Below are 26,373 nucleotides of genomic sequence, written 5' to 3'. Positions count from 1 at the left end.
TTTTTCATTGCTGAGTTTTTAGTCACATTATTATCCTAGCTTTAAGTACCATTAGGAAAAGCTGGAAAACTAAATGGGAACTTTAAAATATTAACTTTATTCTAACTTAAAATAGTTGATGTCATCTTTTTCTATTATAGCCCTTAATCATCCAGTCAGTAGGATCCAAAACTCAGAATGTGGACATAACAAAAACAGACACTGAAGGTAAAATTAAGGGTAAGTTTTTGAATAAAAATTTCATGTTGGGAATAATAGAAACATATCAAATGTATTATTAGATTTGTTGGAGGCATTTTTTACAGTGTATTACTGGATCAGAATATTAAATACTAGTAGATCTAAGTATCATGTGGTCAAAGGTTTTGGTACACTGTATTCATTAATGTATCTTCTTGCAGTTAGAACTACTCCAAGAACATAGCAGGCACTGTTTTTTTTTTTTTTTTTTGAAACAGAGTCTCACTCTTGTTGCCCGGGCTAGAGTGCCGTGGCATCAGCCTAGCTCACAACAACCTCAAACTCCTGGGCTCAAGTGATCCTCCTGCTTCAGCCTGCCAAGTAGCTGGGACTACAGGCATGTGCCACCATGCCCAGCGAATTTTTTCTATGTATTTTTAGTTGGCCAATTAATTTCTTTCTCTTATTAGTAGAGACAGGGTCTGGCTCTTGCTCAGGCTGGTTTCGAATTCCTGACCTTAAGTGATCCTCCTGCCTTGGCCTCCCAGAGTGCTAAGCAGGCACTTAATAAATATTTGAATGAGTAATTAATGATGATACTTAACATACAGTATTAACTATATGTTTAAAATTTTAAAATCTAAATATGAATTGTTACACAAATGATTAAGTTTAATAACTTGTAGTGTACGTTGCACAATAGAGAGGCTAAAGAAGTATTTATTGAATGAATCAAGTTGTATAAGCAACATTATTTACATTCTTTATTTCAGCTAAGGAATATTGTAGAGCATTATTTGCCTATGAAGGTACTAATGAAGATGAACTTACTTTTAAAGAGGGGGATGTAATTCATTTGATAAGTAAGGTAAGTTATTTCTTAGTATCTCAGTGAATTGTTTATTTATAGAAATATTTTTCAAAAGTCTTATATTTTCCCCTAGAATTTAAGCTGTAGAATACCTGGGACTTTAACTTGTTTGTTTCTGGGTCCTTAGAACCTGGCACATAATAAGTGCTCAGCAACTTGTTCTTTTTTTTTGTAAGCTAACTTTTATTGTCTGTATTTGTTACAATTGATAAATTAGGAATTATTTGTAACCATCAGACTGTTTTTTTTTTTTTTTTCCCTCTATTAACCTCATCTTCCCAGGTTTTTATCTTCACTTCTATTCCACTTCATTTCATTTTTTCCCCCATCTTCTGTTTGGAGTCTTGTTTGTAATGTAAAAATAAAAAGAGGAAAAATAGAGAAATAATCTAAATGTTCATCAGTTTTTAAATGGTTATGAAACTCTTCATACTGTGGGAAATGATGTAGCTATTTCAAAGAATGAGCTGAATATAACTTGAAATGAATTCTAAGGGAAAATAAACCCAGCAGTATTTGAGTGTGGGCAGAATTCCACAGTAACTATGTATAATATAGGAAAATTATAAACATTTTGTTTTTGCTATAACCCTATAGAATAATATCTGAAAAATTTTCCATTGTTTTAAATTGACTTTGTTCTCAGATGACTTAGTGCAGAGGTAGTAAATATGTTATTATAATAGTGAAAAAAATTAACATATCCATCATCTCACATAGTTAGCAATACTTTTGTTTTTATGGCAAGAGTAGCTAAAATCTATTCATTTAGCAGGAATCTCGTAAATTTATATAATTTTTAATATTCATATAGTTTGAATAACACCTAATTTTTTAAGCAAGAATGAGTATTTGGAAGAAACTTAGAAGATCTTGTTAATTTTTAAAGCAGCTGAATAATGTGATTCATTTTTACTATATAAAGTGTTAAGGATGTTAAGAAAGATACAGTTTGGAAATTCATATTCTCTTTCTCCACCTTCTTTTCTCTCCCACTTCTTTTCCTTTTATCCTTTTCCTCTTCCTGTGAGAACTTTTAACTTTGTAAATAGAACTTTGAAATTGACTTACTTTAAAAAATTAAACCCAATTTTGTAACTACTGCTCAAAGTAATATGTGGGGAATATATTCTTTTAGGAGGACATTATGATCTGTTTAAGTTGTTTTTTTCTTGTAAAAACAATGGAATTCAGTATTATCCCATTTTGTTGTAAACTCTGTCCTCATCTCTTAATTATTTTGTTTTGCTTTTTAGGAGACTGGAGAAGCTGGCTGGTGGAAGGGTGAATATAGTGGTAAAGAAGGAGTATTTCCAGACAATTTTGCTGTTCAGATAAATGAACTGGATAAAGATTTTCCAGTAAGCTTTTGTTTTTCTGTGATGATAATACTTAAAAAACCATTCTGCTAGTATTATTTTGAAAAAAAGTTTTTTGTATTGTTATTGAATAATTTTTATGAAGGAGTTTTGGATTTATGTATCCAGGTAAAAGTTACTTGAATTGTAGTAAAGCAAAATCTTTCAGTTTTGTGCCTTTATTCCTGCTCTTCTGAGTATACTGAAAAATAACCATAGCCTTCTTTATTTTATAATTTTGTTTTAAAATAAAGGTTGGTCATACTAGTTGGATTAATTGGTATTTTAGTAATATAATTAATTAGTATAATTAATATATAACATAGTATATATATTAATATAATTCATTAGTATTTTCCTGGGAGAAAATGTATTATTTAATATTATTGAAAGCTTTAGTTTATTTTAAGATATTGATAATACTGTTACTCTGTTAGTATGCTTTGGGAAGGGCAAGAAGCAGAGTCTTTGCCACCTCACGTGATTTAATATTTCTATGTCATTTCTCAGAATAAAGTGAGGCTGAGTCATTCATCAGTGGGTCTTTTGACTTTCTATAAATTGATCCCATGGATTGGAGTCTAATCGAGTTCTTAAAATAAAGGAATAGAGAGTTAGTAGAAGCACACAGCAGGACAGACTACCATATTTGGTTTAAGCCACTGCACAGCTCTCTAACCTTTGCAATCTTTCGTTTAAGTAAATTATTAGAGATTTACTCTATGGAAGCTTAGGCTCTCCAAGACCTTTCTTTTACTAGATTGCATTTAGCATTGACTTAGCCTTTATATGCATTATATTTATACTTTTCTTAAGGAATACTTTTTTTCCTGCTTTTATTATGTATTTATACGTTATTGCTTATCAGTTATTCTTGATTTGGAAAAAACCAAATTCATATACTTATGTGTCTCAGTTTTTTTAAGATATTAAATTAAGTCTTAAAAATGAGTGAATGCTTATAAATTGACGAAGAACAGGCCTTTGTCTTTAATCTTCCTTTTGAGAGTTCTGAAGAATTAGGGTGAAAGTTGTTTCTTGCTACTCTTTTTAAAAAAACAAACAAACAAAAGCCAAGATCTCAGTTTTCCTTGTCCTGCCAAACCCTCCTCCTCCTTGTCTTTCACCCTCAGCTGTGAAAGAGGAGTAAAATGGTGCTTAGGAGTCTTAAACAAGGGGAGACAGGGGAGAACAGTTTTGCTCATTAAGATTTTTTAGGTTTATCCAATCCAGTTATAATTTTTGGATTATATTTGACTGAATTTTGATCGGGGGGGGGGGGGTTGTCCTAATGAAATAGGTTTTTTGTCAGTGACTTCTTACAGAGTTTGAGGATGGTAGCATTTTATAATTTTTTGGCAAGGATAGAATGAGGAGAAACATTCACATAATTTAGACTATTCATAATCATTATTTATTTTAGCCATAAGTATTTATATGTAACCAGTCAACCATTTGTCGTCATTGTTATTTTAACAGAAACCAAAGAAACCTCCACCTCCTGCTAAGGGTCCAGGTATGTAAGAGGCACATTATTTAGTTGGCTATTTTTAATCTTTTGAAATCTAAAATGATATAATTGGTCTAATGTACACCATTAATTTTTATTAGCAAAAACAAATATGTGTGTAAAAATTTTTAGAAATATGTAAAAATTGAGCATTCCACTTATATGCATTTGTAGTCTTTTTTTTTTTTTTTTGAGACAGAGTCTCACTTTTGTTGCCCTGGCTAGAGTGATTGCCATGGCGTCAGTCTAGCTCACAGCAACCTCAATCTCCTGGGCTCAAGCGATCCTCCTGCCTCAGCCTCCCAAGTAGCTGGGACTACAGGCATGCACCACCATGCCCGGCTAATTTTTTGTATATATATATTTTTTAGTTGGTCAATTAATTTCTTTCTATTTTTAGTAGAGACGGGGTCTCGCTCAGGCTGGTTTCGAACTCCCGACCTCGAGCAATCCGCCCGCCTCGGCCTCCCAGAGTGCTAGGATTACAGGCTTGAGCCACCGCTGTAGTCATTTTTTTAAAAGTGCAAATGGTATAAAATAGGGATCTTGAAAATAATTTAAATGCTTTAGTTATATGTTGTTCTGAGTTAATAAAAGTGATCAAATTTAAACGTTTTTATAAAAAGGAAAACTTAATAGGTTTGGCACGGTGGCTCACGCTTGTAATCCTAGCACTTTGAGAGGCCAAGGCAGGAGGATTGCTTGGGGTCAGGAGTTCAAGACCAACCTCAGCAACATAGTGAGACCCTGCCATCTCTACAAAGAAATAGAAAAAATAGCTGGGCATGGTGGTGCTTGCCTGTAGTCTTATCTTCTTGGTAGATTGAGGCAGGAAGTATAACTTGAGCCCAGGAGTTTGAGGTTGCAGTGAGCTGTGATGAATCCACTGCACTCTAGCATGGGCAGTAGAGTGAAACCCTGTCTTAAAAGAAAAAAGAAAAAGAAAACTTAATACATTGACATGACCAATTAGTGATTCTCCCTTTTTAAATTAAATCCATTTATTTATGTATCAAATAAATACTAATTATTTATGTACTATTCTTTCAGAGAGCCTGCTAAGGGTGAAACAATATAGATAATTTTAAACGGTTGAATAATTTATGGTACACCTTAGAGATGCCTTCAAGAGTTAACATTTTATAATTTGGCTTTTTATTTCCATAAATTTTATCAACAAATATCTGATTTTTACAACTGTAATAAATTTTTTTATTTCTTAAAAGATTTACTATTTTTTTTAGAATGATGTAGTCCTTTTCTACTCCTTGGTTTAAGCTTTATTATATTTGCTGACCTAATCCAAGAGCAAGGAAAGCAAAAATGAAAAGTAAATTTTTTAGAAGTTGGTGTGGCAGGATTACCATAAAGCTATAATCTTCAATAGCCACATGGCACTTTTAAAATTACTTAAAATTAAATAAAATAAAAAAAATTCGATTCCTTAGTCATAAGAGTCACATTTGAAGTACTCAGGAGTCATATATTGGACATTGGAAAAGTGGAATGCTTTGAACATTATAGAAACTTCTGCTGGATTTTGGTGTGGTCAAGGATATGAACTCTAAAACCTAAATTTGACAAAGAAGAAACTGAGGCCACAGAGTTATTATTGATAGTATTAGGGGCAGATCCAGGATTAGAAATTGAGCCTAGTGATTTTGGTACATTGTTCTTTCTGTTAAACTGTGGTTTCATTTGATATTATTAATATTTTTAAACTAATCTTTACCTTTTAGTATAATTGTCTTTGTGTTGTAAAACCTATTTTTTTTTTAAACATATTAACCATATGTTTTTTCCCCTAGCTCCAAAGCCTGAGCTTATAGCTACAGAGAAGAAGTATTTTTCCTTAAAACCTGAAGAAAAAGGTGAGGCTGATTTTCCCACTTTCAAAAAAATAATTCATTCTTTCATTTTGAAGAAAAATATCTTTCTATATTAAGTCATTTATACTGATTTTTAATAGATATTTATTATTTTGCAAAGATTAGAGTTTTCTGGGAGAGATTAGTTTATTAAGATTGATAGGAAATTAAGCTTTTACTCATAACAATTTACATTCATTAAAAATTAAATCATTACTCCAGTAGGATGTAGTGTTTAATCAGTTATTTCAAATGATGTATATGAAAACTAACCATTAAATAACTGCTTTTTTTATTGTTATAGTGTTTCAGTTTTTTTTTTTTATTTTTTAAATTTTTTTTCTTTTTTTTAAAGCTAGTCGAATTTAGCAGTGGGGGCTTATATAACAACTTTAGTGACACCAATGTTAATTAAGTTCTGATAACCCACTACCATCAGACCAATTTGTTTCAGTTTTTATTTTTTTTTTTTTTTTTTTTTTTTTTTTTTTTTTGAGACAGAGTCTCACTTTGTTGTCCAGGCTAGAGTGAGTGCCGTGGCGTCAGCCTAGCTCACAGCAACCTCAAACTCCTGGGCTCGAGTGATCCTTCTGCCTCAGCCTCCCGAGTAGCTGGGACTACAGGCATGTGCCACTATGCCCGGCTAATTTTTTATATATATATATCAGTTGGCCAATTAATTACTTTCTGTTTATAGTAGAGACGGGGTCTCGCTCTTGCTCAGGCTGGTTTTGAACTCCTGACCTTGAGCAATCCGCCCGCCTCGGCCTCCCAAGAGCTAGGATTACAGGCGTGAGCCACAGCGCCCGGCCTGTTTCAGTTTTTAAAAAATTCTTTAGAAGGTATAAGAGTGAGTTATTACTTAAACATGGAAATAACTGTGTATCGTTTAGTCTCACGGCATGTATTTGTCACGTAAACTTAAACTTGGAAAATTATTCCAAGGTGTACCATATATATTTTGTGAAAAACATTACTCATTTTGTTGTTTAATTAGAGAATGTAAGTTCTTCTCTTCAATGGTTGTCTCTAATAGATTAGCTTATATATATCCCAAAACTTGAATACTGTTTTAGAATTGCTTTTGTTTCTACTGCCAGTGTTGTAGTCTAACCTGTGCTTGTCTTGGCTAAAGTGTACTATATCCTCTTAACTGATTTCTTTCACTTTAGCTCCTTGTCTGGCTTTATACTTCACACTGGTGCCAGGGTGTTTTTTTTTTTTTTTTAATAGACTATTTTTTTAGAGCAGTCTTAGGTTCATAGGAAAATGAAGCCAAAAGCACAGAGAGTTCCTGTATATCCCCTGTCCCCACACAAGCACAGTCTCTCCCACAATACATCCCACACTAGAGTGGTATATTTGTTACAGTCAGTAAGCCTGCATTGGCACATCATTATCACCACAAGTCCGTAGTTTAGGGTTCACTCTTGGTGGTGTATGTTCTGTGGTTTTGACAAATGTATAATGACATATATCCACCATTGTAGTATCATACAGAACAGTTTCACTGGGCTCTTCCTATTCATCAGTCCCTTTCCTCTAACCCTTGGCAGCCATTATTATTTTTATTATCTCCATAGTTTTGCCTTTTCCAGAATTTCATATAGTTGGAATCATACAGTATATAGCTTTTTCATGTTGGCTTCTTTCACTTAATTATGTATGCATTTAAAATTTCTCCATGTCTCTTCATAGAGCTTGGTAGCTCATTTGATTTTAGCATGAAATTATGCTCTATTATTTTTACACACCACAGTTTATTTATCCACTCACTTAAACTGAGGGATATCTTCATTGCTTTCAAGTTTTGGCAGTTAAAAAGAAAGCTTCTATAAGTGTGTTTAAGTTTTTGTGTGGATGCATTTTCAATTCATTTGAGTAAATACTGAGGAGTGGATTGCCGGATCATATGATAAGAGTATATTTAGTTTTGTAAACAACTTTTAAACTGTCTTCCAATGTGGCTGTATTCCCATTTTGCATTCCCATCAACAATGAATGAGAATTTCTGTTGTTCTACATTCTTGCCAGCATTTGGTATTGTCAGTTTATTTGATTTTGGCCATTCTACTACGTGTGTAGTAGTCTCTCATTATTTGAATTTGCAATTCCTAATGACATATGATGTTGAACACCTTTTCATGGGCTTGTCATCTATATATCTTCTTTGGTGAAGTGTCCAGGTTTTTTGTCCATATTTTAATCAGGTTGTTCATTTTCTTCTTGTTGAGGTTAAAGAGGTCCTGGTATAATTTGGATAATAGTCCTTTATCAGATGTGTCTTTTGCAGACATTTTCTCCCAGTCTGTGGCTTGTCTTCTTTGCAGAGGAGAAGTTTTTGGTTTTATTGAAGTCCAGCTTATCAATTTTTTTTTTTAATGAATTATACCTTTGGTTTTTTATCTAAAAAGTCATTGTTATACCCCAGGCTATCTAGATTTTTTCCTATGTTTTAAGATTTTTATAGTCTTGTGTTTTACATTTAGGTCTGTGATTCATTTTTAGTTAATTTTTGTGAAGGTGTAAGATCATTATGTAGATTCATTTTTTTTTCTGTGTGTGGATGTCTAGTTGATTTAGCAACATTTGTTGAAAAGACTTTCATTTCTCAGATAAAAATAGTCCAAATACGAGGCCCTCTAGTAACTCTCGCCCAAATGATATCATCTTCTATCTTTGTCATTTACTAAATGTAGCAGCCTCTCTCTATCCTCTGAATATGTCATGTACATTCATAGCTTCATCTCTTTCTCATGGACTATGGTCAGCATGGAAGTTTTTTTATTCTTTTTTTTTTTTTTATTTAAGAATTTTTTATTTATTTATGTTGCAAAAACAATTTATACTTACTAGAAATATTTCTTAGTCTCCTATTCTTTGTGATCTAGTTATTGCTAGCTATGAGCCTTTGATCAGTTTACTTTAGTACTTGATTATATATCTGTCTTACCTGAAAAACTCATCTCATCAGGATATGTAGAACCAACTGTAAGAAGAATATTGCTGGCTTAATTAGCTACATCATGATTTTTTTTTTTTCTTCAAATAGTGCCCTCCACTAATTAGGGAGCAGTTTTGTTAAATTTCAGATAGTGACTTCCTATATTCCCTGAAAACAGTCATTTATCATATAAATATAAGGTGGTACATTTTTATGACCTTTATCTGTTCAAAGTCCTAGCCATAATGGGGTGAGAGAAACTGAATTTATACTCCTCATTTAGCTAGAAAATTAGACTGACTCTCTCTCTCTCTCTCTCTGCACATATATATACATATACATATATACATATATATATCTCTAAAACAATGGTTTTCAGACATTGGACATTAGGCAGCATAGGACTGATCTCTGAGAGAAGGGAAACCAATGAAGTGAGCCCTATAATTACTCCAGCTTATTTCCTAGAAGCAGTTTACAGGCAGTAAGGAGGAGGAAGCCAGACAGAACCTGTTCTCCTGCAGAGTTGAGGACACAGAGACAGGAATTTAGGGAGGCCAAGGCAGCTATAATTTGTAGCGCAAAATGCCAGAGTGGATGGAACTGACACAAAGAGCACTCAGATCTGTAGATGGCTTACTATGAGGCTTTGACTGAGTGCTGATCTATATGTACCTGAAAGGAAACTTTGATAGCTGGAAAAATAACTACTGAAAGTTATAGTTGAAGTAATGTTTCTAACTCACAAATAGTTCATGTTCCCAAGAGCCAGAGTAGAAAAACCTCATAATATATAGGGCATTGGATAGAGTCCATGAAAGGGTCTGTCACCTTAGACTAAAGGCTTCTCTGCATCTATGTTGGAAACAGAGCCTATTGATTACCGAAAAATTTCAATATAATTTAAAAATATATAACAAAATCTTGTACTCAAGTGGAAAATTCACAACATCCATTATAATGTTGGATGGAAAAGAGGTGGGAAAATAGCAACTAATAATCAGGAGCAAAATAAGTCAATAGAAATAGCCAGAAATGACAGAAATGGTGGAAATATTAGTATTAATGGTAAGCAAAGACATCAAAACAGCTATTATAAATATTTCCTCTGTGTTTAAAAAGGTAGAAGAAAACATCAACATGATGGTATAAGAACTGGAAAATATAAGAAAGACCCTAATCAAACTTTTAGAGATGAAGAATTTAGCATCTGAAGTGAAAAACACTGAATAGAATGTCTAGTAGATTGGAGACTGAAGAACAAAGTATTAGTGAGCTCGAAGACATAGCGATAAAAACCATCCAAAATGTGTAGGAAAAAGTGAACAGAATATTGGTTATCGGAGTAACAATATCAAGTGGTCTTACTTATGTGTAATTGGAGTACCCAATGGAAAGGTGAGATGTAGGGACATGAAGAATATTTGAAGAAATAATGGCTGAAATATTTTCAGATATGGTGAAGATGTTAAGTCTAACAATCCAAGAAGTTCGATGAACCCAGAGCAGAAGAAATACAAAGGAAACCACTTTATGGCACATCATAATAAATTTGATGCAAACCTATGATAAAGAGAAAAGCTTAAAGCCTAGAAGAAAAAAACTGTCAATCTACATTTATCTATCTAGCAAAAATGTCTTTCAGAAATGGAGCCAAAATAAAAGCTTTCACACAAAGAAAATCTGAGAGAACTTATTGCCCAGTAAAGTTGTATTACAGAAAGTATTGAAGTTATTTTTGGCAGAAGGACTATGTTACTAAATGGGCAGTTAGAACTACTCAAAGTTATGAGGAATGCCAGAAATGGTAAATATGTCAGTAAATATAAAATGCATTTTTTCTATTTTTTAAATCTCATTACAAACACCAAAACTCTTCATTGGAATGATTTAAAAATTTAATATAAAGTATTGGTTTTGGAGTTTAAGTGTGGAAATATGAGAATTTTTTAAACAGTTGGTACAAGACAATTAAGGCACAGGGGAAACAATTCTAAATACGTTCAAAATGTTCTCCTTATTAACTGACGCATCTTTAATAGACCAGGTACAAGGAATAGGAAAAATGGAAGTATTTCGCTAGTGACGTATAGAATTTACGCATTGGGAGAGAGGCGGTGTCAAATCTGAATATTAAATATTGGTAAATTATTTTCTTTTAAGTAAAAATAATCAAAATTCTACCCTTGTTCCCATGATCAAGAGAGGGAGCTTTTTCAAGCCATGGCTAGGACCAATTTGACGAGTCTTAAGTCTTCTGACGATGAAATACAGCATTTTTCATTTGTATATGTGTTCATGATTTTTATTTCTCCTTGATCTTAGTTTCACAAAAGATATCCTTTGAAAAGCTCTGTTTTGTTGGGTGTGGGGGAATAGCTACTAGAAACCATGAAACCAATCATTCCATTACTCTCAACTCTTAAGTGACTCCCCATTGTATCATGAGATAACTTTTCTAAATCTTTAGAACAGTGGTTAAATGCTCACTGTCTACTTGGTGCCTCAAACCACTATGTGGATTTTCTCAAACCTGCTTAGCAATTCTGTCCCCTGTTGTTTTCCTATAAGTACCTAGAATGCTGGTGTGCTGTGTTCCAGGAAAGTAATATTATCAACACTTTGGAGCACAAGTTATTCTGCTTTTTGGGAAGTGTTTTTTATGTATATCTTTTAGTAAGATACTCATCATCTCATGTAATAGGAAGGGAGGAACTCATTTATTTTGGAGTGCCAGGTAGGGAGACATATAAGTGTGTGTATGGGAGAGGATATAACAAAAGCTTATCTATGTGTCCTGTCCACCACCTTCCCTTACCCCCTCATACCGACAGGAAGAGCATAAAATCATGCCAGAAGCCAGTCTGGTTCCACACTTCTACTGGTAGAAGCAGTGATTCTGTGCTCACTTTGCTTTAGGAGCATTATGTTCTGACTTTCTGTTATTGAAGCGGTAACAGAATCTGCTTTCTTATCTTTCAGTTGATTTATAAGCAGAACACAACCAGATAATACACTCCTCCAACCTGGGAGTAAGCAAGCAGGAGATATGCTACTAATGGCATGCTGCATTCCTAATTAGCAGAATGAGGGGGGAGAGTTGTGTTGGTAGATACTTCTTTTTTTGAGGTTTTCTTATCTCTGCATATGTGTAGGTTTTAGCCTGACATTAAAGGGCATCAAGTTACTGTTTTAGGGAAGATACAATCACATACTAGGAATTCATTAATTATACATGAGACTATATATATGTGTGTATATATGTGTGTTTGAAGTCTCATGACTTCAGGCACTATCTGTATACTGCTAATTCCCAGTCAGTGTTTGTTTGGATTTATTCACATTTATTGCTCTCTTTGTACGTGGATTTGTTTGTATTTCATATTTTCTGCCTAAAATACTTATTATTTTTTTTAGAATATCCTTAAAGATGAAACTTTTTTGTTTGTTTGTTTGAAAGTATTTTATATCCTCTTCATTCTTGAAAGGTATTTTTGCCTTACATTGAATTCTAAATGGATGAAATAGTAGGCCTTGGTACATTATTCAACAAAATGCCTGAAATGGAAGTCTTGAGGTATCCACTTTATATCTTTGCTTAGGAATACACTCTTCCTATGAGTCAGCAAAAGGCCTGCCAAAGTTATAAAGAATAAAAACTATCAAAATTAAGATGTAATAGAATAGTGTGGATTTTCCAACTCATGCTGACCGTAGATTCTTAAACAAATGTGAAGTAATTTTCATATTACACATTGATTGGAGATGAGTGTCCAAAAAATTCTTTTGTCATGTCTTCTGGAACCTTGATATAATACAGTTTATTTTGGTGTAGAATTAGGATCAAGATCAGCATGTTTAAGACTGATTTAAAGGCACTTTTTATTGGAAGTACTGAACTCAAATGCCTTTTCTTCTGTGACACAGTCTACAATGTGTAGAGACTGAGTTGAGAGCTGTGGCAGGGCTGAATTGTATTTTGTATTTATTGTGCTTATTAAAAAAGAAATGATACTTATCTCTAATGTTCTACAAAGAACAATTTGGTATCTGTAATATGTTACTCCAGCTCAAATCTAAAAATAATATTGACCTCTTAAGTAGTCAATGATATTCTTTATTTACTATACTTACCCATATATTAAACAGACTTTTAGCCAGATATTAAATACTCAGTAGTGTAAATCAGTCAGTATGTTTTTATGAGGCAACTGGCTTTTGCTGGTCACTAGGAAGAGCTTTAAAATTTTTTTTTGTTTTTCAAAGTGATATTCTGACAATTGCTATTATAGTTCAATAGTTAATGTACACAGTAATGAGGATTTTGTGGTTATGGAGAGCCTTAGAAAAAGAGCATTCAAATGTGTTAACTGTAAAAGTGAAGGTGATTTCAGGCAACAAAGCATATGAAAAGAGTGAAAATATTTATGTTCAAGAAATTGCTGTAGGTGCATAGGAGGAGTTGTGAGGATGCTGGAAAGATAACCTTTTTGTATAGTTCTTAATCCTGGCTACATAATAGAATCACCTGGGTACCTTTTAAATATACCAGTGTCTAGATCCTCTCCAGAATTTTTGTAGGGCAGGATGTAGGTATTAGTATTTTTAAAGCTCCCCAGATGATTCTTACCTGAAGACAAAGTTGGGAACCACTTTTGTAGGTCATGAAAGGCCATTCAATGCTATGACAAGGAGTGTGTTTAACTGTTTATTTATATCTTGCCCTGCTTATAAAATGATTTCAAGTAGTGATAAGGGTTTCAGAATTTATCATGGAGACATAAATAAAATGTGTGTATGTGTCATACATATAAATGTATATGTGTGATATGTATGACATTTGGCACATCAGTATGTTTGAAGGCTTCCTATTGAAATTGGGGAAAATAAAATGTAGCTTACTATGTTGTCCACTCAAAACGAGCCTTTCTTGACTACATTAGCCTTAGCTTCTATTACCAGATTTTGAGAAATCTCTACCTGCCAACTTTTCTAATTTATCTCATACCTCTTCTCTTTTCATGATCACTGCATGTAATTCAGTGTACTATTGTATGATGTTCATAGAATACCATTTGTTTTTTTCTTCAAATTTACATGGTATAGTCCCCTTTCCCTGGAACTTTATCTGGAATTGCTTTCCCCTTGTAAACTTTAATGGCTAGTTCCTTCCCATTTTTCAAGTTCCAGCCTGAAATATTGCTTCTTTGACGTTAGTCTTTTCCTTACTACTCCATCTAAAAGTAGGCATTTCTCATTATTGTCTGTCACATATTGGTTTAGGTATTTATTTTTTGTATATTGTCTTTTCCCCATATCTGACTAAACTGCACAAGGGGCAAAAGGTGTGTGTGTGTGTATATATCTGTACCTTATTTGTGATTGGTTCTCTAGTGCCTTGCACAGTAGGTATATAATACATAGGGGGGATACTCAATATGATATTTATTGTGTAGTTTGAAGGATTTTTAAAAAATTGAAGGATTCAAGGGTATGACTTGTTCAGATTTGTTTTCTGAAACTTCATTCTAGTGCTATTTGGATAGATAGGGTTATGTGGATGGTGGGAGATAGTATGGATAAAAGGAAGTTGAAATGTTTTGAGAGCAAAGAACAGACAGTCCTTTCTCAAACTGACTTAAACAATAGGGAAATAATCTCACATAATTGAAAATCCAGAAGTAAGAGTCATATGACTTACAACTCAGTGATTTCATGGACATGGATTATCTCTCTCTCTCCATTCTGCCATCCTCAGTGTCCACTTTATCTTCATACTGGCTCCACTTGTGGTCACAAGAATGCTGACGGTGACAATCAGGGCAACATGATTTCTTGTCCATTTGACAAGAAAGAGAGGAAAACCTCTCCCCAACCATGGAATGTAAGTCCTTTTCTGTTTCTTTGGACACTTTTGGGCACATGTTTACTTCCTGACCGATAAAACTTGTAAGAAGAATGCCGTGCACTGATTGGTTTTAGTGTAATCATATGAAGGTAGGATGGATTTAGGTGACTCAACTATATTGTCTGCTGAAGATGTTGAGATAAAGCTTATTTTAAGAAAGGCAATGTAGGTGATTTAAGTCCACATTAAGACATCTCATTGACTAATTAGGTCCTACCATGGTTGTGAGGATGGGAAAATGAGATAGGAAGTATGGAATAGGAAGTATGGAATGGATGCTTTCTGGTGGGAAATATGTGTGAATTCAGCTTTTGGCATGGAATTTGATATGAAATATGGGATGAACCTTTGCTAAGAGTTTGTATTGAGCGTGTATTAAGGAAGGTGCTATCCTGGAAGTTAGGTATGAAATTTATGGATATGGGTAAGGTTATCTGAGAAGATTGCTTAGAGTAAGAATGGGAAAAGAGCTTTGCATAGAGTCTTGGAATATGTACTTATAATAAGTTGTTAGGTAAACTGGAATACTTGAAGAAGACTGACAGGGAGTGGTCATAAGACAGGCAGAATGATCGGAGAGCAGAATTATAAAAGCCAAGGGAGTATATGTAAGTCAAAGTTGAAGTAGGGGAGTGTTCTGGCAATGACAGATGAGGACCAAATCCCCTGCTGAGAACAAATGGAATGGTTGTATGAAGTACATGTGCGTATTTGCCAGAAGTCATCTGCTAGGAATAGGAGAGCTAAGAAGAAAATGAAGAAGAATAGGATAAAGATAGAGGAAAGCCCGGTAAAGGGAGTCTGGCATTTGGGTTCATGTTTCCTTTTGAGGCATATACCAACTCTGAAAGTGATAGCTGAAACTATGAAAAGAACTTTCAGTAGACTTTTGGGTTCAGGAGACAAAAATTGGAATTCAGGGCTCATGAAAGAGGTAGTATCTTAGTAAACTACTACTAGTAAACTACTTTGATTTGATTCCCAAAGGGTTTCACTGTAGAAAGAAGCGTGAAATGGAAGTAGACATAGCTCCCAAGAACACTGAAGCTCAACTTTTAATTATCTCAATCCTTGATTGGAGGAAGGTGGTCTGGAATTTTTGCTGCCCCTTCTTTAGTTACTGACAGAAGTGAAAGTAAATATTCCCTGGAGAAGATGACATAATCAACAACTTTAAATTATCTGTGTATGTTTTCATAGAAATATCTTCTGTACTCTTTCAGAAATAGTTAGGCATACTTGGAGCTATATGACACATGACTAGAACCCAACAACAGCAGATATTGGAACCTGGCCTTTAGGGCAGGTGTCCTCAAACTACGGCCCGTGGGCCACATGCAGGTGTTTTTGCCTGTTTGTTTTTGCCCATTTGTTTTTTTACTTCAAAATAAGATATGTGCAGTGTGCATAGGAATTTGTTCATAGTTTTTTTAAAACTATATTCTGGCCCTCCAACGGTCTGAGGGACAGTGAACTGGCCCCCTGTTTAAAAAGTTTGAGGACCCCTGCTTTAGGGCATCCAGATACTGGAGATACTAGACACAAACTTTAAAGTATCTATGCTTAATATATGTTCAGAGTAATATAACAGAATAATTTTAGCAGATCTAGAAATCATAAAATTATGAATCTAAGTATAAATATTTATTTACATTTGTAAACATATATGATGTATGTTAATATTTATGTGTATATCTGAACTGAAGCATAGAGAAAATGGAAAATATAGAAAAGGACTTAAGATACATGTAGAAGACAGTTGATGCTTGAACAACATGGGTTTGAACTGCTTGAGTCCACTTATATACTGAATTTTTTCAACCAAACATGGATGAAAATATAGTATTTACAAGGATGTGAAACCTGTATGTACACAGGGTCAACTTTTTGTATAGATAGGTTCCACAAAGCTGACTGTAGCACTTGAGTATGTGTAGATTTTGGTATACATGGGGGTCCTGGGACCAATCCCCTGCATAACCTGAGGGATGACTGTACAACGAAAAGGTATAAGGTACTTGTAATCGGAGAACCAGGTGAGAAGGAGAGAGAATGGTGCAGAAACCATATTTGAAGATACAGTGGTTTTTGGTTTTCCAAAAGTGATTAAAAGCATCAGTCCACAGAATCAGGAAGGACTGTGAAACCTAACCTGGATATATGCAAAAAAAAAAAAAAACCTCCTATACTCACTGTAGCCATGCTGCTATAAACAAAAGACAAAATATTGAAAGCAGCCAGAGAATAAGACATTAACTTTAGAGGAGCAAAAATAAGACTGACAGCTGCTTCTGAGTAGAAAAAAATGGAAGCCAGAGACAATGGAATGTTATCACCAAGGTATTAAAAGAAATAACTGCTAACCTAGAATTATATTGCCAGTGAAAATGTCTTTAGGAAAGATGAAATAAAGACATTTTTAGCCCAATCAAATCTGAGAGAATTTATTATCACCAGCATGCCAGTACTATAGGCATGTTCTTCAGGGAGAAGGGGAATTATTCCAGTTGTAATGTTGGAGATGCAGAAATGAAGACCAACAGAAAGACAATATTTGGCAAATCTAAATATTGACTATATGAAACATTAATAATGTCTTCTGGGCTTTCCTAGGAATTAAAAGCACAACAAGACAGCAAGACTATAAATGGACTTAAAGTGTTAGGGTAGGAAAAAAGTTTATATTTGACATTAATGTCAAGGATGTGTGTTGTAATTTCTAGGTGACTACAAAAACAGTTTATATATATATATATATATATAACTAAAATTAATAGTAAGGAGAAATGGAATAGTACAAATTAATACAAAACAAAAAGGGAGAGAAAGTAGAACATAGATCAGGCAAGAAAAATAGCAAGTAATAATTATAGAAACTATAGATGGATTAGATATTCTAATTAAAAGAGAAATTGTTAGAATTGATAGAAAAAGAAAAAAAACATCTGACCATATTCTATTAAACAGATACATACTTTAAGGATAATGATTCAGGAAGGACTAAATTGAAAGGATAGAGAAAGATAGACATACTAGGCAAATGTGATCAAAAGAAAGCTGATCTAGCTAAATGATAGCCAACAAAGTACACTATAAACCGAGAAGCATTTTTAGATTTGAGAGAGAGATTAAAATTAAGAGAATGTGATTTATAACAAAGTTTCCATTGCAGTGGAGAAAAGGTGAAGTAAATGATGTTGGTTAATTGATACCCATATAAAAAATGAATACACGTTAACCTCTACATCACTGAGTGCTTACGTTGTGACCTTTGTGATTCTTAATGAAACTTGAACTCTGCCTCCTAACTTGCATAAAAGTCACTTCCACGTGGATTGTAGCTCTAAATACCAGAGGCAAAACAAAGTTCTAGAAGGTAGCATAAGCAAATATTTCTATGTTCTTCGAGTAGGAAACTATGTCTTTAACACAGGCATTACCAGAAAGAAAAAAGACTGATTGTTTGGACTGCTTTAAAATTAGGAATGTCTGTTACACAAAGTCACCTTTAAGAGAGTAAAAAGGTATGCTACAGAATGGGAAGTGATATTTACAATACATATAACTGACAAAGCACTTAAATTCAGAGTAGATAAAGAATTCCTGCAAATTAATAAGAAAAAGACAGCCTAATAAAATAGAGGAAGAGTTTTGGATAGTCACTTTATCAAAGTACAAAAAGTTACTTAATTTCATTACTCATCAAGGAAATGCAATTTTAAATCAAAATAAGATTCTATTATATACTCACCCAAATGGCTGAAATTTCTTTAAAAAATCGCAATACTAAAAGTTGGTGAGGATACAGATTAAGCAGGGCTCTTATACATTGTTGGTGGAAATGTAAATTGTTGTATTTAATTTGGAAAACTAAAGAATATATCCATATCCTGTTACTAGCAGTTTCATTCCTGTTTCGATAGACACCAGAAATGTGTGCTCCATGTGTAAACCAAAAGGCTCAAATAAGACAGTTTGTAGCGGCATTATTTATATTGGCTTCAATTTGGAAATAGCATGAATGTCCATCACTGGTAGATTGGATAAATAAATTGAAGTATGTTCATATACCAAGATACCACATCGCAACAGAAGAATGAATTAGAGCTACACACAGCAACATGAATCTTACTATGTCATTGAAGTAAAGTTAAAAATACGCATGAGTAACTTGAATGTTTATAGCAGCACAATTCACGATTGTAAAGCTGGGGAAACAACCCAAGTGCCCATCAATACACGATTGGATTAATAAACTGTGGTATATGTATACCATGGAGTACTGTTTAGCTCTAAGAAACAATGATGATATAGCACATCTTGTATTTTCCTAGATAGAGCTGGAACCCATACTACTAAGTGAAGTATCCCAAGAATGGAAAAACAAGCACCACATATACTCACCAGCAAATTGGTATTATTAACTGATCAGCACCTAAGTGGACACCTAGGAATTACTTTTATCGGGTATTGGGCAGGTGGGAAGGGGGAGGAGGGGATGGGTATATACATATATAATGAGTGAGATGTGTACTGTCTGGGGGATGGTCACGCTTGAAACTCTGACTTGAGGGGGGAGAGGGAAGGACATTATATATAACCTTAAAATTTGTAGCCCCATAATATGCTGAAATAAAAAAATATGCATGAGTAATCTGTAGTGTTAGAAGACACCTTTGGATAGGAGCAGTGGAGTAGTGACTGGGAAGAGAGGTACAAGGAAAATGATAGAGATGTGTGGATAGTGTTGAGATCCTGGCCTGTGTTGTGGTTACTTGGGTGTGTTCATGTGGTGTTAACTTCTCAAGCTTTGTACTTATGCTTTGGAAAGTATATTATACTACAGTTTAAACCACTTTGGTGAGATAAATATGGATAAATTTCTTTGTCCTAAAGTTTTCTAAAATGTTAGGAAAATAGGTTTACTTAAGAATATACATATTATTATATGGTAGTTCTGTGTTTTTTCTCTGATGCTTCTCCAAGTGATAACAAAGAATATTTGATTTTTTAAAATTAGAATTATTCACTTGGACTCACTCATGCTTTGATACCAATATTGTTCATCACTTATTTTTTTATTTTAATTCATGCTGTAGGACTATTACCCTCATCTTAATAAATAGGTTGACTTATGTGTAATGTTGACACCATTCTGTAGTAAGTAAAAGGACGTATTTTGTTAGCATACATTTTAGCTGTTTATAGTAAAAAATTCTTTATATACTTATAATTCTTGCTCCTTTTCTATATCTTAAATCACTGTAATGTCTATATCTTAAAGTAATTCTTAGGGCATTCTGATAGCTAACATAGGACTTATTTTCTTAAATCTAAATTTCCTCTTGGTTTTGGCAAATTTCTAGCTGCACTGAAATTCTAGTACTCAAAACTGGATATTCACATGCGAAAGAATGAAGTTGGAGCCCTAACACCATATTCAAAAAGTACCTGAAAATGGATCATTGACCTAAATATAAAAGCTAAAAGTCTTAGAAGAAAACATAAAAGTAACTCTTCATGGCCTTGGATTTGGCATTAGATTCTTAGATATGTGAGACACTGCAGTATAATAAGAAATATATATTTGATCTTTGTCCCTGTTCCTGGCACACAGTTAGCTCCTAAAACCCTTGGAATTTCCTGAGTGATAAGAGTGAGAAGTGTGGCTTTCTGTTACTTATAACAAGCTGTTTCAAGCACTTATGAGCTTATGAGTTTGTATTAATGAGATGACTTTTGTAAAGCTCCCAAGGATGAAGGGCTGGTTGCTAGGGGTTACAATCATGTGATTAGCTTCCCTTAAAACCTCTAGACAGTGGGGTTCAGAGAGCTTCTGGGTTAATGAACACATTGAGGTGTTGGGAAGGTAGTACATCTGGGTAGGGCATGGAAACTCTGCACCTCTTCCTGTATACTGTGTCCTATGCGTCTCTTTCACTTGGCAGTTCTGAATTGTATCCTTTATAATATACTGGTAGTAGTAAGTAAAGCATTTTCTGAGTTCTGTGAGCTGTTCTAACAAATTATCAAACCTGAAAAGGGTATTGTGGGTACACCTGATTTATAGCTAGTTGGTCAGAAGTGTAACAGACCTAGACTTCTGATTAGCTCTGAAGTGGGGGCAGTCTTATGGGGCTGAGCGCTTATCTTGAGGGATCTAATACTAACTCTAGATATATAGTGTCAGCATTGAATGGAATTGTAGGACACTCAGCTGGTACTGGAGAATTGGTTGATATGGGAATAAATCCCTATACATTTGGTATTAGAGTGTTATGAATATAGAGAGACACAATTTTTTCTGAATTAGAATATGATACCAAAAGCACATTGAACAAAAGAAAATACAGATAAATTGTACTTCATCAAAATTAAAAGCAGTGTATCAAAAGACATGATTAGGAAAGTGAAAAACACCCTATAGAATAGGAGAAAATATTTGAAAATCATACGTCTAATAAGGTTCTAGTATCTGGAATATTTATATAAAGAACTGTTACAACTCAACAAAAAGACAACCCAGTTAAAAATGGGAAAAGGACTGAAATAGACATTTCTCTAAAGGAGTGGCCAACAAAGCATCATTAATCTTTAGGAAAGTGCATAACAGAACTATAATCTGCCATTTCACACCCACTAGGATGGTTATAATTTTTTAAAAATGAAAAATAAGTATTGGTAAGGATATGGAGAAACTGGACTTCATATATTGTTGGTGTGAATGTAAAATATTTTAGCTGCTGTGAAAAACAGTATGTTGATTCTTTCAAAAAGTTAAATGTAGAATTACTCCATAACTTAGCAATTCCACTTCTAGGTAAACACCTAAAAGAATTGAAAACCGGTACTAAAGCAAATATTTGTAAATGAATGTTCATAGCAGCCGTATTTATAATAGCCAAATAGTAGAAACAATTCAAATGTCCTTCAATGGATAGGTAAACACATTGTGTTATATGCATATAATGGAATATCATTCAGTCACAAAAAAGGAATGAAATACTGCTGTATGCTACAATAAGGGTAAGCCTCAGAAACATGGTTAAGTGAAAGAAGCCAGACACAGAAGGTAATGTATTCTCTGATTCCATGAGTATGAAGCATCTTGAATAGGAGATACAAGGCAGATTGCTGGTTGCCAGGATTTGGTTGGAAGTGGGAATGGGAAGTAACTGATGAATGGGAACAAAGTTTTCTTTGGGGCTAATGGAAGTGTTTTAGAACTAGTTGGAGGTAGTATTTGCATAACATTGTGAATATACCAAATGGCGTAGAATTGTTCACTTTATAATTTTTAATTTTATGTTATGTAAATGTCACCTCAAAAAAATCCAGTGTGTAAATGCATTATCATCTTATAATAGATATATAATAACATAGTTGATTTAGTCATGGACATACCAGAAATGATGGATATTAGTTTTGTCACCTTTTGATTTCCATAAATATTAAAAGTATTCTTTTGTGTTAGAATAACACTACAGAATTGATTTCAAGCTGTTTGTATAATATATCTGTTAAAAGAAGTACATTCAGTTAATCAGTGAACCTGTATTTAATTTATCCTTTGACATTTTTCCTAGTAATTTATATAAAACATCTTTCTTAACATTTTGTAGAAATACAAGTTTGGCTGGTTGTTACAACTATGGAAAGCCCCATTTGATTATTATCAGAATTGGAGAGTTTGGGCTTTTGCTACTGGTGGTATAATTATATGCTAAATTGTTATATCTTGAGGTCATATAAAAATAAATTTCTGTTTCAAATGATGATGATCAGAGTTCTCATCAACTAGGCTATATTTTCACATGATCCATGGGAGGTAGAAAATAAGTGGTAAAGAGCAGGGCACAGTGGCTCATGCCTATAATCCCAGCACTTTGGGAGGCTGAGGTGGGTGAGTCACTTGAGGCCAGAGTTCGAGACCTGCCTGAGCAACATAGCAAGACCCCGTCTCTACAAAAATTAAAATCAGCTTTGTGTAGTGGTATACATTTGTAGTTCCATCTCTTCTAGAGGATGAGGCAGGAGGATGGCTTGAGCCTGGTGGTTGCAGTGAGCTGTGATGACACCACTGCACTATAGCCCCAGTGACAGCAAGACCCTGTCGTATAAAGAAAAAAAGTGGTAAAATTGAGACATTAGTATTTGGTATTTTTGTTGTTGAGAGATGAAAATTGTGATTTTTAAGGAGTTTACCTGTGGCCTATGGTATGTGTTTAATAGTTACCACTTTCTGGTTAATAGGAATTTTTATAAAATTATTTATAGTCTTGTGATAGATATTCTTCTCAAAGACCAAGTAAATTTTGAAAATTATTCACTGTTACACTTAAGAGTTTCTTATTTTTGCATATATGCCTTATGACACATTTTAGCTAACTGTTGCATCATGAATGTCTCATACGTTTGCACATGCATCTATACCTGTTCTTAGTACCTGAAAGATCAGGAAGCAAATATGTCATGTGTAGTTTTTTGGTGATAAAATTGTCTTAATGTGGCATAAAATTATTCTCAATATTGTTTTTTTCAAGTGTATTTTCTTGTGTCAAATGGAAATATCCATTTCATTGGAGTATTAAATTGTGGTAATAAAATTCTTAGTACAATATAAACACAAATCTGTAATTCTCTTATTTTTGGCTAACCAATCTAGCTTCAGTTTCTCTCTCTCTCTCTCTCTCTCTCTCTCTTTTTTTTTTTTTTGTGATGAGACAGGCTCTTGCTCTATCACCCTGAGAGTGCAGTGGCATTATCGTAGCTCACTGCAACCTCAAAAATTCTGGGCTCAAGTGATCTTTCCGCCTCAGGCTCCAGAGTAACTGGGACTATAGGAACGTGCCACCATGCCTCTGCCTAATTTTTCTGTTGTTTGTAGAGATTTGTCTTATTCTAGCTCAGGCTGGGTCTCAGACTCTTGGCCTCAAGTGATCCTCCCTCCTCGGCCTCCCAAAATGCTAGGATTATAGGTGTGAGCCACAGTGCCTGGCCTCAGTTTCTCTTAACATTTCATTTTTTTCCTTTGTCATGATTATTTTTAAATTAGAATGTTATGTGGCACCAAAGTTCTATTTATTTTCAGTTCCCTATATTTCAGTTTCAGAAAATGGTCTGGGTTTAAGTCTAGGTAGTTTTCTACTTAGAGTAAAAGCATATGTGGTTATATTTAAGATAGAATACTACCCCTAAAAGGCAAGCATGCTGAGAACATAATAAAAAACAGGCATTATTTGTTAATCAGAAGCTTATTAGTGGTTACTTCCTCCACAAAAGCAAATTTTTTTTCTTTTTAAAAATCTATTTAGCTTTATTAACACATTAACTGCCATGTGAATTGTATTTAATTTATGCTAGTTTTGAGCCTGGGGCCTCATGAAGCATATGTAACTGCAGTTGCTTAGTGAAAATCTTACTTGTTAATGTTCTTACTGTTACAGTTTTGACAGTTTCATTGCATATAACTCATGCACAGAAAATAGTAAAAAATAATAAATTTTTTATTAAATTAGAAGGGATTGTTTTGTTTTCAAATTTTATTCTGTTTTATAATAAAACACTGTGGCCCCAAGGAAAAAAAAGTTTTTTCTTATGTGGCAGCCAATGTGTTAAAATATAACTAGGCCGGGCGCGGTAGCTCACACCTGTAATCCTAGCACTCTGGGAGGCTAAGGCAGGTGGATCCTTCAAGGTCAGGAGTTCGAAACCAGTCTGAGCAAGAGTGAGACTCTATCTCTACTATAAATAGAAAGAAATTAATTGGCCAACTAAAAATATATAGAAAAAATTAGCCGGGCATGGTGGCACATGCCTATAGTCCCAGCTACTCCGGAGGCTGAGGCAGGAGGATCGCTTGAGCCCGGGAGTTTGAGGTTGCTGTGAGCTAGGCTGACGCCACGGCACTATAGCTGGGACAACAAGGTGAGACTCTGTCTCAAAAGAAAATAAAATGTAACTTTAAAATAAATAAAGCAATACACACATGCACAAATACAGAGAATAAAAGTTAATGTCTGTCTCCGTCTCATACTTTTCTAGCCTGACTTTAACTTTGATAAATTGAAAAACCTAAATAATTTTGATTGTTAATAACTTCTTAAATATTTTTTAATCATCAGATGAAAAATCAGCGCTGGAACAGAAACCTTCTAAACCAGCAGCTCCACAAGTCCCACCCAAGAAGCCTACTCCACCTACCAAAGCCAATAGTTTATTGAGATCTGGAACAGTGTACCCAAAGCGACCTGAAAAACCAGTTCCTCCACCACCTCCTGTGGCCAAGTAAGTTTCATGTAATTTTAAATTAGCTTTTTGATTTACCCACCCTGACCTAAATGGCTTTATTGCTTTTCTAAATTTTAAAGTAATTTTTTTTCTTATTTTTCAAATTGACATATAAAATTGTATGTATTTATCATATGCATGATGTTTTGAAATATGTATACATTGTGGAATGCTTCAATCACGCTACTTAAAACCACTTTGGGACCAGCGTCAACTATAGTCGACAGCTACAGATGAACACGCACACATTGTGGAATGCTTCAGTCACACTACTTAAAACCACTTTGGGACCAGCGTCAACTATAGTCGACAGCCACAGATGAACACGCACAGCGATTTTAACCAACAGCCGATATGAAGGCGCATAGCCGAGCGTCAACTTAGCCGATAGCTGTGATATGACTTTTCTGATTTTTCATTTATCAAAATAAAATTGTGAACATTTAAAAATAATGTAATGAAAACATATATGTATATGGTATGTATTCTGATATTTACATTACAAGTAAAGCTGCCTGTAAAGTAAAACAAGCTTTCAGTGCTTTCAAGCTTTCCTCATCACACAAGAGCAAAACAGATTTGTCGTCAATGCACAGCACAAACTATCGTTCGGACTATGAGTGCTGGCTGTGGGCAAGGTTTCCTGGCCGGTGAGCGCTGTTCCGAAGTGGTTAACAAATGCGTTACCTCATATAGTTATCATTTTTGTGATGAAAACACTTAACATCAACTCTTAGCAGTTTTCAAGAACACAGTATATCATTATTAACTATAGTCACCATGCCATACAATAGATTTCTTACACTTTTCTTATCTCAATATGTATTCATGCATCCTTTGACCAACCTTACCCTACTGACCCGCCTACCTGCCCACTAGCCACCCCAGGCTCTGGTAACCACCATTTTACTCTCTACTTCTGTGAGATCAGCTTTTTAGCTTTCACTTATAAGTGAGATCATATGGTATTTGTCTTTCCGTGCCTGGTTTATTTCATTTAACATAATGTCCTTCACATTCATTCACATTGTCACAAATGGCAAGATGTCCTTCTTTTTTATGGCTGAATAGTATTTCATTATATGTGTAGACTACATTTTCTTCATTAATTCATCCATTGACACTTAGATTGTTTCCATATCTTGGTGGTTATGCCTAGTGCTACAGTAAATATGGGAATGCAGGTATTTCTTCATATACTAATTTCATTTTCTTTGAATATATATCCATTAATGGGATTGCTAGATCATGTAGTACTTCTGTTTGTAATTTTTTGTGGAATTTCCATACTGTTTTCCATAATGACTGTAGTAATTTACATTCTCATCAACTGTGTACAGGGATTCCCTTTTCCTCATATCCTTGCCAATACTTTTATCTTTTTAATTTTTTTTCAAAAGTTAAAATTTATTTTAATGTTGTAAATAACATCCAAAGAGATTAA

At 34.1% G+C, this 26,373-nt stretch overlaps 1 protein-coding gene across 1 annotated transcript in view; it reads left to right on the top strand.

The window, feature by feature from the left end:
- Nucleotides 1-26,373, top strand: part of CD2AP (CD2 associated protein) — a 142,929-nt gene that overhangs the window by 90,484 nt on the left and 26,072 nt on the right. Inside the window, exons 7-12 of the mRNA XM_012744824.3 lie at nucleotides 141-219; nucleotides 954-1,048; nucleotides 2,308-2,412; nucleotides 3,889-3,925; nucleotides 5,728-5,790; nucleotides 24,764-24,926. Coding sequence (XP_012600278.1) covers nucleotides 141-219; nucleotides 954-1,048; nucleotides 2,308-2,412; nucleotides 3,889-3,925; nucleotides 5,728-5,790; nucleotides 24,764-24,926 — 542 coding nt within the window. The remainder of the gene's footprint in view (nucleotides 1-140; nucleotides 220-953; nucleotides 1,049-2,307; nucleotides 2,413-3,888; nucleotides 3,926-5,727; nucleotides 5,791-24,763; nucleotides 24,927-26,373) is intronic.

Source organism: Microcebus murinus, chromosome 5 (assembly GCF_040939455.1).
Source record: "Microcebus murinus isolate Inina chromosome 5, M.murinus_Inina_mat1.0, whole genome shotgun sequence".
Lineage (NCBI taxonomy): Eukaryota > Metazoa > Chordata > Mammalia > Primates > Cheirogaleidae > Microcebus > Microcebus murinus.
The sequence above is the reverse complement of the archived record's forward strand: the minus strand, read 5'-3'. Positions and strand labels throughout refer to the sequence as shown.